The sequence below is a fragment of the Halichondria panicea genome, chromosome 4 (assembly GCF_963675165.1).
Source record: "Halichondria panicea chromosome 4, odHalPani1.1, whole genome shotgun sequence".
Classification (NCBI taxonomy): domain Eukaryota; kingdom Metazoa; phylum Porifera; class Demospongiae; order Suberitida; family Halichondriidae; genus Halichondria; species Halichondria panicea.
In genome coordinates, this window is record NC_087380.1 from 2164037 (window position 1) to 2176666 (window position 12630).

Here is a 12630-nt window from a genome sequence, read left to right on the forward strand (position 1 = left end):
CTTTCAATCTGATAGAGTACTTTAGTGTTTATTGTGAGCATTGCTTGTTGTGTTGTCCTGAGACAATGTTTGTCCACATCTCAATAGCCTAGGGCTGTGATAGTTTAGGAACTCTAGCAAATGGTGCATGTTGCCTTTGTTTCATTTATCTGTTAACATGCAATATGTGTGAAGTACATACAAAGTCTTGCATTGAAATGTATCAGATTCTAAATAATTGTGGGTGACTATATTTACATCGGTCATAGCATTCCCCCGTACAGAGATGGAGGCAGGTTCAAGAGGATCCTTGTGTATAGAGACCCTGCTGGGGGTACGGATTTGCATGACTATATTCGAATTTGACTCTCTGCTCAGTAGCTACCACCAACACGACAGAGAAACACAACCCTGAACTGGAGACAATGCTTAGCTAGATACCCTGCATTCCATGTGGACAGGGGCCGTTAGTAACTGAACTAGCAGCTGTACAGTATTGTATGTGTATAGTGTAGGATTACCGTATAGCGTGTAATTTTCGTGGGGCAAAATATTCGTGGTTTTCGTGGTTGGAGGTCTGACCACGAATATTTTACCCACAAATGAAGCGACCTTGCCTATACCTTCACCTGCAGTGCTGCCAGTGCAAGCTCCAACCACGAAAATATTACCCACGAAATGTCTCAATATTGCTGAACCACGAATATTTTGTCCCCCGAAAATTACCCGCTATACGGTATCTTTCTGTGTTCATGTGATGTATGTATGTGGGTGCATGCACACTTTTGATGTGTGGAAATTCATTGCAATGATAATTTCAGACTTACTGTTGTCACTGAGATCACTCAACTATAATTTGGAGCATGCATGCATGAACACAACCAACATGAAGAAGTTACAAGGTGACTGTGTCTCTTGGCTGGTCCTTTTGATTGGAGTTGCTCAGCTCCTACTAGTGTGTGGAGAGGGTATGTTAACTTATGACCTCTGCCAGCAATATTCACTATTGATTTCATCCACGATCTCCTTCCAGTTGTGTGCCTGTCTCTCCCTCCCCTGAACAATGGAACAGTCTCATACAGCGACTTAACACTGGGTCTGAACACTATGGCCACCTACACCTGTATCCCTGGCTACACTCTCAATGGAAATAGTACCAGGACTTGTGGGAATGTTGGAGAGTGGAGTGGGTTTTCTCCATATTGTCAGCGTAAGTGGAACTGTTTGTGTACAGTACATCCAGTCTAGAGACTAGAAGACCAATATAATTATAGTTGTACTGTATCTCAAGATTGGAAGAAATTGTGCTGATACCGTAAAAGAATAAGCTACAACATAGATCTAGAGCACTAAAGTGCAAACCCCTGGCATGATTATAAAGAAACCAGATAGTCAGTGGCGTGTAAAATGGGGGCTTTGGGGGCTTGAGCACCCCCCTGTCCTCCCAGACAACCATGAAACTAATCCTATCACTCATGCAGTAGTTAGCTATAGCTAGCTAACTGTGCAGCTCCAAAGGTAGAGTAAGTCGCCAAACTCCGTCAGACATCAAAGTGCGTCAGGTAAAAGGGCGTGTAACGCACAAACAAAACAAGACTGAGTCAAACTAATTACACACACTAACAGATGGCCATGGGCCTATTATCCAGCGAAAACTTAAATAGGCCAAGTCGCTTCCAGTCAGAACAGTGATAACTTGAAAAAAACCACCGAATTTTTCGATTTTTGTCAGAATGTACCGATCGCCGTTTTTGCCAAACTACACAGCTAGAGCTAACTGACACAAGCTGAGTACAATCTAGATAGAGTGCAGTACAGAGTGGAGCAATTCCCAGAATCAGGCGACCCTGCAAAGCAGAGCTACACTTGTTTCTTTGTGAGGTTGTAAAGTGCTGAGTCAGCAATATTCTAGCTATAAGCGCTAATGGTATATAGCGCTTATAACTTTAGGCGCTATTATACTAGCGCTTATAGCCAGAATATTGCTGACTCAGCACTTTACAACCTCACAAAGAAACAAGTGTAGCTCTGCTTTGCAGGGTCGCCTGATTCTGGGAATTGCTCCACTCTGTACTGCACTCTATCTAAATTGTACTCAGCTTGTGTCAGTTAGTTCTAGCTGTGTAGTTTTTCAAAAACGGCGATCGGTACGTTCTGACAAAAATCGAAAAATTCGGTGGTTTTTTTCAAGTTATCACTGCTCGGACTGGAAGCGACCTGGCCTATCTAAGTTTTCGCTGGATAATAGGCCCATGGCCATCTGTTAGTGTGTGTAATTAGTTTGACTCAGTCTTGTTTTGTTTGTGCGTTACACGCCCTTTTACCTGATGCACTTTGATGTCTGACGGAGTTCGACGACTTACTCTACGTACGTGCAGCCATAGATACTGTACACTCCGTGGATGTGAAACGTAGGTAGTATACGGGTAGATTACGGAGTATTCGTGTTCACTCACTGCAACGGCACCCAGCTGCAGAAATGGACACTTTTAGTGTTGTTTTTCTTGCACAGCTGCGCACTTGTGGCTTCAGTTGAGGAGAAGGCTTGCTGTACTCGTAGGTGGGAGGTAAGTCTATCATAGAGCATGTATATTGAGCCTACATTATTAGTGGATAGCCTTTTGGAACTCATTTTTGTCTGTAACTTACTAGGTGACAAGTTTGTGGTTAGGCGATCTTTGGTTGGGTTTATGGTTGGAACATTTCGCTTTGCTTTCCTGTTAGTCTATGAAGTGAAGTACTGGGAGAATGTGTTCAGCACTTAAGGAAATGTATAAGGCTAGCAGAAAACTGAATGATAGGTCAAAAATAGGTGTTCAACAGTACCTATCTTGTGGTTAGGCAATCTTGCCAACAAAAAGCTCCATCACTTAAATGATGTGGTCATTCAATAATATAGATGTCCTTATACCAGGAGAATCTATTTTGACCCTCAGTAAATGTTTTGTTATTTCAGGAAAGCGTGTCTTTTTGTGGTGAACATGTTTACTCATACAAATGTACTGTATGATGATAATGCATACATGATCGTACAACAGCGGCCTGAGTAAATTATTATTACTAACATACTTTTTTAATTTAGGTAATGCTCTATCACCAAAGGAAGCGGAAAGGAGCATAATTATTCCCTGATGCAAGACTAACAAACAAGTGTACGAGCACAAGTAGCGATAAGACGAAGAAGAATCCTCCTTCAACTTTAAATCAGTTTTAGTGGTCCATTTAGTTGTCTATTACTAAGTCTATCTCCGTGCATGGATGCCTGCCTATATAATATTCTGTGTGCATACATGCTGTGCTATATATACAATGTCATCACAAAAATTAAGTCAGCAGTGTACATGTAGCTAGATCAGGTTCCAATATGATTTCTGCATTTCCACTTTCATTCATGAACATCTCTCTTGGCTCTCCCTGCGCAGAGAATCAGTTAGCACTGGAAGAACTTGGACTGGGAGCTTCAGTTATCCTATCACTCACACGTAGTTACTGTTATTATTGTATCCATGCAGTAGATTCCGTATACTATAGGGAATTTCGGATACTCGGTCCGTGTCATCCGTTGCAATGAGTGTTTCAGGACTTTTGGTAGTGGGCGGAAGTGTTTCACATCCACGGAGTGTACAGTATCTATGGTGCAGCTTTCTATCTCGATTACAAGTCATGACCACGCCCAATTGAGCATGCGCAATCAGCATTGCCATATTCCAATGTTGTTATGTAATGCATAATAGCTGATCAAGATCCTCTGCACTCTCCCAGTCACCTCTTGCTCCACTGAGAGATTTTGAGAAGCAATGACTAACACTAGAGTGACTGGACATCCCCATTGCAGTGGTTGACCAGTTTACTAGGATGTACCCCAGAAGAATAGTGATTGGAGATCCTACAAGATGACTGACTCATACTTGATACTCTTATTTAATATCACGCTATGCATGTAAAAGACGCGCCGCAATAAATGTGGGGGCGTAAAATCGCGCACTATGCACGCGGCGGCCCTATTTTTTTCTGTGCTCTTGAGCACCTCCCTGCTTCAATCTCTAGAAACGCCCCTGATATAGTGATATATAAATGCAGTGCATATGTGATGCAATCTGAGAAAAGAGTTTACATATGTTTCAAACAATATGTATAGACATAGGACTGACTGATCCTCCCACCTGCTCTGACCTAACTAATCCGACCAATGGAATGATCAACTACAATAATATGGGGACTGTTAGTATGAGACCAGTGGGAACTGTGGCCACCTTCACCTGTGACACTGGCTACATTCTCGATGGAAACCCCACTAGGACTTGTGGGAGTGATGGAGTGTGGAGTGTGTCAGCTCCTATTTGTCTGCGTAAGTGAAATGGGATTTCGTACAATACAATTTTTTTAAATTCTAATTACCCATCTAGAAAAACTGATTTGTTCTGACCTCACTCTCACCAATGGATACGTTACCTATGGCAGTGATAGATCTACTGACAACAGACCAGTGAACACTGTAGCTTTCTTCCACTGTAATCCTGGCTACACCCTCAATCTCACTGGAGGGAGCTTGCTCAGGGTCTGTATGAGTAGAGGGATCTGGAGTGGGTCAACTCCAACTTGTCAATGTGAGCTCAGTAAACTCTATATATTCAAAGTTTCAAACAATTGGGTATAGACATAGGACTGACTGATCCTCCACCCACCACCTGTTCTGACCTGACTAATCCAACCAATGGAATGATTGGCTACAATATGGGGACTAGTAGTCAGAGACCACTGGATACTATGGCCATCTATACCTGTGATACTGGCTACACTCTCAATCATGATACCACACGCAGGGTCTGTGTGAGTGGAGGGATCTGGACTGGGTCAGCTCCAACCTGTCAAAGTTAGTAGTGAAGTATATTATTACATGTACAATCATTCAATGAGCAAGTCATTAATAACCTATACAGCCATTGAGTGTCCTCCTCTACCAACCATTACCAATGGTATGATCTCCTACTCTCCTGATGTCACCCCTGACTATGACCTGGGAACTGAGGCAACCTACACTTGTGAGGCTGGGTTCTATCTTGAGGGTAATGAGGTACGTGTGTGTATGGATGATGATGGAATGGACGCCATTGGAGTGTAGAGTGATCAGGAGCCAAGCTGTGTTCGTAAGTTATCAGCGAAAGTGTAATTCATTTGTACTGTACGAACCGGAAGAACATACATACACATTATTATAGTGCTTGTCAAAGAGAGTTTTGTAGCTCCATAAAAAGTTATATACATGTATGTAGGACCGACTGCTGCTCCATCCACCACATGCTCTGACCTGACTAAACCAACCAATGGAATGATTGCCTACAATATCGAGACTAATAGTCTGAGACCAGTGGACACTGTGGCCACCTACACCTGTGACACTGGCTACACTCTCAATGGAGACACTACCAGGGCTTGTGAGAGTGGTGGAATGTGGAGTGGGTCAGCTCCAGTGTGTCAGTGTAAGTGGAATGAATTTTCCGTTTTTCATGTTATGTATGGATTCTCATACAGAGATACTCTGTTCCGACCTCACTCTCATCAATGGAAACATTGTCTACAATGTTGGATCCCCTGACAACAGACTTATCTTCTCTACAGCTACCTACAGCTGCAATCCTGGCTACACTATCACTGGAGGGAGCACTACTAGGGTCTGTGTGAGTGGAGGGATCTGGACTGGGTCAGCTCCAACCTGTCAAAGTTAGTAGCAACATTACATGTACAATCATTCAATGAGCAAGTCATTAATAACCTATACAGCTATTGAGTGTCCTCCTCTACCGACCATTACCAATGGTATGATCTCCTACTCTCCTGATGTCACCCCTGACTATGACCTGGGAACTGAGGCAACCTACACTTGTGAGGCTGGGTTCTATCTTGAGGGTAATGAGGTACGAGTGTGTATGGATGATGATGGAATGGACGCCATTGGAGGGTGGAGTGGTCGGGAGCCAAGCTGTGTCCGTAAGTTGTACTCTGTATAATTATTAGTGTTGGTTGATGTGTTTTCTTGTCATGTGGTATTATTACTCTTTATAATTATTATCACAGTCATCACTTGTCCCCGTCTCCCTGATCATACCCACACTTCAATAACCTACTCTACTGACACCACACCACCTTTCACCATTGGAACACGAGCAATGTACACCATCAACTGTCCTGAGGGCATGGAGAGAGACGGAGGAGATGATGTGAGGACTTGTACTAGTGATGGCAATAGTATCATAGGGGTGTGGAATGGATCTGCTCCAACCTGTACAGGTAATTATCTTATACATGTGTACGACAAATGATTGCTTAAGTTTGCTTTTTCCTATAGCTCAGAAGGTGTATCTATCTCATGGGAACACACACTACTATGCCAACAACACTGCAGTCATCATTTCAACCATTATGACAACAAATGACACATCCTTGACCTGTCACACTGACTCAACCACCTGCTGTAGAGGTGTTGACAATCCAGTGAGATCTAATGGTTTCGGAGAATGGTTTTTTCCTATTGGAGAGAGTATTGCTCGGAACAGTGTCACTGGTGATGGGTTTTATTGGACAAGATTCTATCAAGCTATCAGACTGTATCGTCAAGGTGATACCCAGACTCCACTGGGAACCTACTGCTGTAGAATACCTTACAATACTGGAGAGATGAGGACATTCTGTGCTAGTCTTGTTGGTGAATATCTGCTTAGCATGCATGGCATCATTCTAGGCATCATTCTAGGCTATAAAATTATAGTGGTAATATAGAGTCGTGTGGCTGAAAACATGGCTTATATATTATTCAGTGTAAATAATTGATAATCCTTCTCAGCAACACAATGTGACCCACTGATAAATACTCCTGATAATGGAAATGTGATTTACTCAAATCAATTGGACGATGGCAAGTACACCTTTGGAACCGTAGCCACATACACCTGCTCTCCCGGCTATGGTCTGAGAAGTATAGAGAATCGAACATGCATCACTGTTGATGATGGAGGTACAGTCGGGATATTCAGTGGAAGTGAACCAACTTGTGATCGTGAGTTAGCTGAATAAATGAGGGATTAGTTGACAAACTTTGTAATATTAACGGCAATTACTTTCTTCTACAGCCATTGAGTGTCCTCCTCTACCGACTATTACCAATGGCATGATCTCCTACTCTCCTGATGTCACCCCTGACTATGACCTGGGAACTAATGCAACCTACACTTGTGAGGCTGGGTTCTATCTTGAGGATAATGGTATACGAATGTGTGTTGATGATAATAGAATGGACGCCATTGGAGTGTGGAGTGGTCGGGAGGCAAGCTGTGTCTGTAAGTTATCAGCAGAAGCAGTTACAGCATAGGAATATTTGCCACTATTATTTTTAGCTAGTATACTGCATGTCCCTCTGTACGTCCTTGATCATAATTATACGTAAGTTGCAAAATGTCAGAACAATTGATTGACTAACTGTTTATCATTTTCCCAGCCGTCCCCCCTCCTGTACGTTCAGTGTTATTCCAGCTCAGACTCACCAACATCAACAACTGTCCTGACTGGGTGGTGAGTGCTAAGAATTTCCTAAAGCAAACAGTACTGTTTCTCTCTCTACAGGACCAGGATGGGAGGATAGAAGCTGTGATGAGCACATTTGCTGCCGAGGTGGAGAGTCACTGTGGGTGTGGTTTCTCAAGCATGGTCATGACTGCCCCTCTCTTCCGCTGCTTCCCTGGGTCGGACAGAGCTGTTACATTCCGAGCCACTCTAACCGATTCCAGGCTCCTCACTCCCATACAAGACTGGATACAAAGCAATGGATTCATTCCCATTCAGAATGTACTGATTGAAATGGACAAGTCTTGTCCAGTACAGATATTGAGCCATACAGACACAGAGTGCACCAATCAGCCTACAGCTGCAGGGAGCAGTGACATAGCCGCTGTGGTCGGTGGAGTGGTGGGAGTGATCATTGTGGTTGTGGTGGGCGTTGTCATCATAGTGATTGCTGTACTGTTGTTCAAAAGCAGGAGAGAGAATTCGAAGCTGACCGTCCACAGTAGAACAAAGTGAGTCAATAAATTTAAATTTTTTGTTACTCTACCGTAAAAAGATTCTGAATTCTCCATACAATAATCTTACATTCCTCCCCCAGGCATGACCTACCACCACCAGTATCGCTAAAGGGTGTGGTCAGTACTGGTGAGACACAACCATACGAGATGATTGAAATGGGTCACGAATACGAGGAAGTGTCCAAGTTCCAACAGGCCGTCGGTGGAGAGTATGACATCATTGGAGCACCCTCACAGACAACTGGCTCCGAGAGCAAGACTCCTATAAAGACTGAGTTGCTACTGCCCACTCCACCCACTCCACCCACTCCACAACCCTCACAAGCGACTAAAGCTCCCGGAAATGATATTGAGTTTACAGAGTGCGTTGCTTACAGCACGACCACCCACAGTCGCCCCCCACAGTCCACAAGCTTGTGAACTATATAAACATGAAACTGCAAACTGATATATACAGAATTTGTGTTGACTGCTCTAGCAATTATTTTAATGATACATTCATTTGCTTGTATTTGCATGCATGGGCCTTTTTTTGGCTATTACAAATTTATGTTCAAAGACTTTGGTCTGCATTTGCATTTACACGTTCTTGCATGTGTAATGTCATCACCAGTCCTTCGTGAATATGAATATGACGAGGTATCCTCATTGTATAGCCATTCCCATTAATTGACACATTGGTATTCATGAGAAGATAGCTTGGAGTGGTTTGTGCTTGCTTTCAATATGATATAGAGTGCTTTAGTGTTTATTGTGAGCATTGCTTGTTGTGTTGCCTTGAGGCAATGATTTTGCACCTCTCAATTTCTACCTAGGGCTGTGAGATAGAACTCCAGCAAATGGTGCATGTTGCCTTTGCTCCATCCTAGTCAATCTGTATTTAACAGCTGATCCTATACCATGTAGATCTATTGCCAACTCATGTATAATTATATAGACTACCTGTATACTATATAGTGCAATCATTTCACTTTGTTTTGAAGTCATAATTATAACCACCCACCCCACCTCAAGAGGAGATGGTTCTCGAGACATGCTCACTGGCATGGTAAACCTTTCCTTGGTTCGACCCAAGGATAATGTGGAGGAGTCCTCAACCACGCCTTGTCACACACACACCATCGACATTGTAAGTTAAAGGGAAGGGCAGTGCATTGCTGTAGTGACTGTGTCTATAGAGAGAGGCCATTAGCTACATGAAAATTGATTGACTACAAGTATGTATCTTGTACTGGTCAATAGAGCTTAAATTGGTACTGTACAGTTCTATGCCTTATGTTGCTTTGAATTGATGCCAATAGCTTGTTGTATAATAATGATACAGAGTCTAAATGCTGTGTCTATGTGCTCAAGAGTACTCTTATGCATGTATGTGGGTGCATGTACATTTTATACTTCCTGTTGTCATTAATTAAAGTGAATAGATGTAGATCTACATGTAGATTCTAATAGATCTACACTAGAATTACCAATGACTGCATGCAAGAAGACAGCATGAAAAAGCTACAAGGTGACTGTGTCTCTTGGCTGGTCCTGTTCACTGGAGTTGTTCAGCTCCTACTAGTGTGTGGAGAGGGTATGTTTTAACTGACCTGCTATAAATGAACATAGACTGTACATAATGATATGCATACAGGAGTGTACTTATCTCTGGGATCAACCAACATCACCACTAACAACACTGAGATCCTCATCACTGATATTGGAGATGATGTTGGGGATGGTCGTCCTTCTCTCATCTGTCACACTGACCTTGTGGCCTGTTGTACACCCAGTGAGACAATGGCAAAAGGTATTGGACTTTGGCGCTATCCAAATGGAACTCGTGTTCCTGGTGAATCAGGAGCATCTCGTCCGTATGTGTCATTAAGAAATGGTCAATCCATCAAACTGGCTCGTAGAGAGAGTTTGTTGTTCTCTCCTCCCCTGAGTCCAACTGGTTCCTACTGTTGTACTATACCAACTAATGAAGGAGTGATGATGTTCTGTGCCAACCTGGGTGAGTGGTTCTGTAATCTTGGATTCCATCCACAATCTGATTCTGTTTCCAGTTGTGTGCCTGTCTCTCCCTGCCCTGAACAATGGAATAGTTTCATACAGCCACTTAACACTGGGTCTGAACACTGTGGCCATCTACACCTGTGACACTGGCTACACTCTCAATGGAGGCACCACCAGGACTTGTGGGAGTGATGGAGTGTGGAGTGGGTCAGATCTATCTTGTCTTCGTAAGTGAATATTCACTTTTGTGCTGTTTGAATGTTTTTTGTGTGTTTCATATATTCTGAGATAGCAGCCTGTTCTGACCTCACTCTCACCAATGGAGACATTGTCTACACTGATGGATCCCCTGACAACAGACCTATCGGCTCTAGAGCTACTTACAGCTGCAATCTTGGCTACACTATCACAAGAGGGAGCACCACCAGGACCTGTGTGAGTGGAGGGAGATGGGATGGATCACCTTCAACTTGTCAAAGTGAGTTCTGTAACTCGTACACAGTTTGTGTTTCAAATAATTATGTATAGACACAAGACCGACTGTTGCTCCACCCACAACGTGCTCTGACCTGACTAATCCGACCAGGGGAATGACTGCTTACAATATGGGGACTGCTAGTCCAAGACCAGTGGACACTGTGGCCACCTACACCTGTGCCACTGGGTACACTCTCAATGGAGTCACCACCAGAACTTGTGGGAGTGATGGAGTGTGGAGTGGGTCATCTCCTGTGTGTCAGCGTAAGTGGAATGGAATGTGGACATTCTTGTTTTAGTGTAGTACCCTCTTCTCTACAGGTATCGGCTTTGACTTACCCTCACTGACCAATGGGATGATCTCCTACAATGGTGGATCCACTAACAACAGACCAGTGGGCACTGTGGCCATCTTCAGCTGTAACACTGGATATACTCTCAATGAAGACGCTACTAAGACTTGTGGGAATGATGGAATGTGGAGTGGATCATCTCCTGTGTGTCAGCGTAAGTGGAATGGAATGTGGACATTCTGTTTTTGAGTGTACCCTTCTCTACAGGTATCTGCTTTCACTTACCCTTACTGACCAATGGGATGATCTCCTACAATGGTGCTGTATCCACTAACAACAGACCAGTGGGCACTGTGGCCATCTTCAGCTGTGACACTGGATATACTCTCAATGAAGACACCACTAAGATTTGTGGGAATGATGGAATATGGAGTGGATCAGATCCAGTGTGTCAGCATAAGTGGAATGGAATGTGGACATTATTTTTTTGAGTGTACCCTTCTCTACAGGTATCTGCTTTGACTTACCCTTACTGACCAATGGGATGATCTCCTACAATGGTGCTGGATTCACTAACAACAGACCAGTGGACACTGTGGCCATCTTCAGCTGTGACACTGGATACACTCTCAATGAAGACACTACTACCAGAACTTGTGGGAATGATGGAACATGGAGTGGGTTAGATCCAACATGTGAAGGTCATAATTATTAGCTGAGTGGTAGTACATGTACCGTGACTCCTGAGCTTATTACTACAGCCATTGAGTGTTCTCCTCTACCGACCATTACCAATGGCATGATCTCCTACTCTCCTGATGTCACCTCTGACTATGACCTGGGAACCGAGGCAACCTACACTTGTGAGGCTGGATTCTATCTTGAGGGTAATGAGGTACGAGTGTGTATGGATGATGATGGAATAGACACCATTGTAGTGTGGAGTGGTCAGGAACCAAGCTGTGTCCGTAAGTTATCAGTGAAAGTGTGTAGGTACTGTACAACCCGAACATGCATGTTTGGTCATATGCAATTAATTATCACAGCCATTATTTGTCCTCATCTCCTTGTTCCTACCCACACTTCAATATCTTACCTTCCTCGTACCAGTTCCTTTTCTCCTATGGAACACAAACAACTCCAATAATAAATATATTGTCCGCAGGTATCACATGTTCTGCTCTCATTAATGTTATGAATGGGACCATCAATTACCTTAGTGGTACTACTGCACCATATGACTATGGAACAACAGCTACTTATCAATGCAACTATGGACATATGTTAACAACTGGAGACAGTGAGAGGACCTGTACTGGTGATAGTAGTACTCCTAGTGGTCAGTGGGATGGTGCTGCTCCTCAATGTCCACGTACGTTCTATTATTGCATTATCGTATCACATGATAATGTACACGCAACATAGCTGTGGACTGTGGGACTCCTCTGTCTATTACCAATGGATCTCCTGGGATACCAACAACCTCAACATTGGACAGTGACCTACAGCTGTAATGATGGCTATGCACTCTTTGGGATTGCTACAAGTACTTGTTAGGCAAATGCAACCTGGAGCAGACCACCAGAATGCAGAGGTGTGTGCTTTAATACATTAATTACTGTTTGCATTCACAAGTTTAGCCCTGTTGTGCTATGATGTTTGTTAGAGCGTATATGCCCAGTGGGAACCTATCACGAAGAGTTGTCAACTGGAAAGAGTGTGTGTGTGTCTTGCCCTAGAAACACATTCAGCATTGTTGAAAATAGTGTGGAGTGTACCTGTTTTCGCGGCTACTACAGGACAAA

General features: G+C 43.4%; 2 protein-coding genes and 1 long non-coding RNA gene across 3 annotated transcripts; all 3 read left to right on the forward strand.

Annotated features, from left to right (window-relative positions):
* The first annotated feature begins 820 nt into the window (after positions 1 to 820).
* LOC135335192 (sushi, von Willebrand factor type A, EGF and pentraxin domain-containing protein 1-like) lies at positions 821 to 8474 on the forward strand. The gene is made up of 15 exons (XM_064530610.1): positions 821 to 947; positions 1013 to 1189; positions 4118 to 4327; positions 4386 to 4586; positions 4637 to 4852; positions 4920 to 5045; positions 5253 to 5435; positions 5512 to 5700; positions 5761 to 5967; positions 6055 to 6267; positions 6326 to 6595; positions 6821 to 7033; positions 7107 to 7313; positions 7472 to 8048; positions 8135 to 8474. Exons 1-15 carry the CDS (start codon positions 851 to 853, stop codon positions 8472 to 8474), a joined length of 3426 nt encoding a protein of 1141 aa, XP_064386680.1. The 5' UTR covers positions 821 to 850.
* Positions 8475 to 9548: 1074 nt separating this feature from the next.
* LOC135335193 (sushi, von Willebrand factor type A, EGF and pentraxin domain-containing protein 1-like) lies at positions 9549 to 11119 on the forward strand. Its single transcript, XM_064530611.1, has 7 exons — positions 9549 to 9630; positions 9691 to 10053; positions 10106 to 10282; positions 10351 to 10533; positions 10584 to 10796; positions 10854 to 11029; positions 11093 to 11119. The coding sequence occupies exons 1-7, from the start codon at positions 9549 to 9551 to the stop codon at positions 11117 to 11119; spliced, it is 1221 nt and encodes a 406-aa protein (XP_064386681.1).
* Positions 11120 to 11177: 58 nt separating this feature from the next.
* LOC135335153 (uncharacterized) lies at positions 11178 to 12630 on the forward strand. The gene is made up of 3 exons (XR_010394458.1): positions 11178 to 12197; positions 12251 to 12419; positions 12492 to 12630. It is a non-coding gene; the product is annotated as an uncharacterized LOC135335153 (long non-coding RNA).

Bases quoted from the DNA above. Each gene is read 5' to 3' on its own strand.
- LOC135335192 (XM_064530610.1), top strand. From the start codon at position 851: ATGAACACAACCAACATGAAGAAGTTACAAGGTGACTGTGTCTCTTGG. The intron at 5,701-5,760 runs GTTAGTAGCAAC...TAACCTATACAG, and splicing joins GTCAGCTCCAACCTGTCAAA to CTATTGAGTGTCCTCCTCTA. The intron at 6,596-6,820 runs GTGATACCCAGA...AATCCTTCTCAG, and splicing joins TATCAGACTGTATCGTCAAG to CAACACAATGTGACCCACTG.
- LOC135335193 (XM_064530611.1), top strand. From the start codon at position 9,549: ATGAAAAAGCTACAAGGTGACTGTGTCTCTTGGCTGGTCCTGTTCACT. The intron at 9,631-9,690 runs GTATGTTTTAAC...ATATGCATACAG, and splicing joins CCTACTAGTGTGTGGAGAGG to GAGTGTACTTATCTCTGGGA. The intron at 10,054-10,105 runs GTGAGTGGTTCT...TTCTGTTTCCAG, and splicing joins GATGTTCTGTGCCAACCTGG to TTGTGTGCCTGTCTCTCCCT.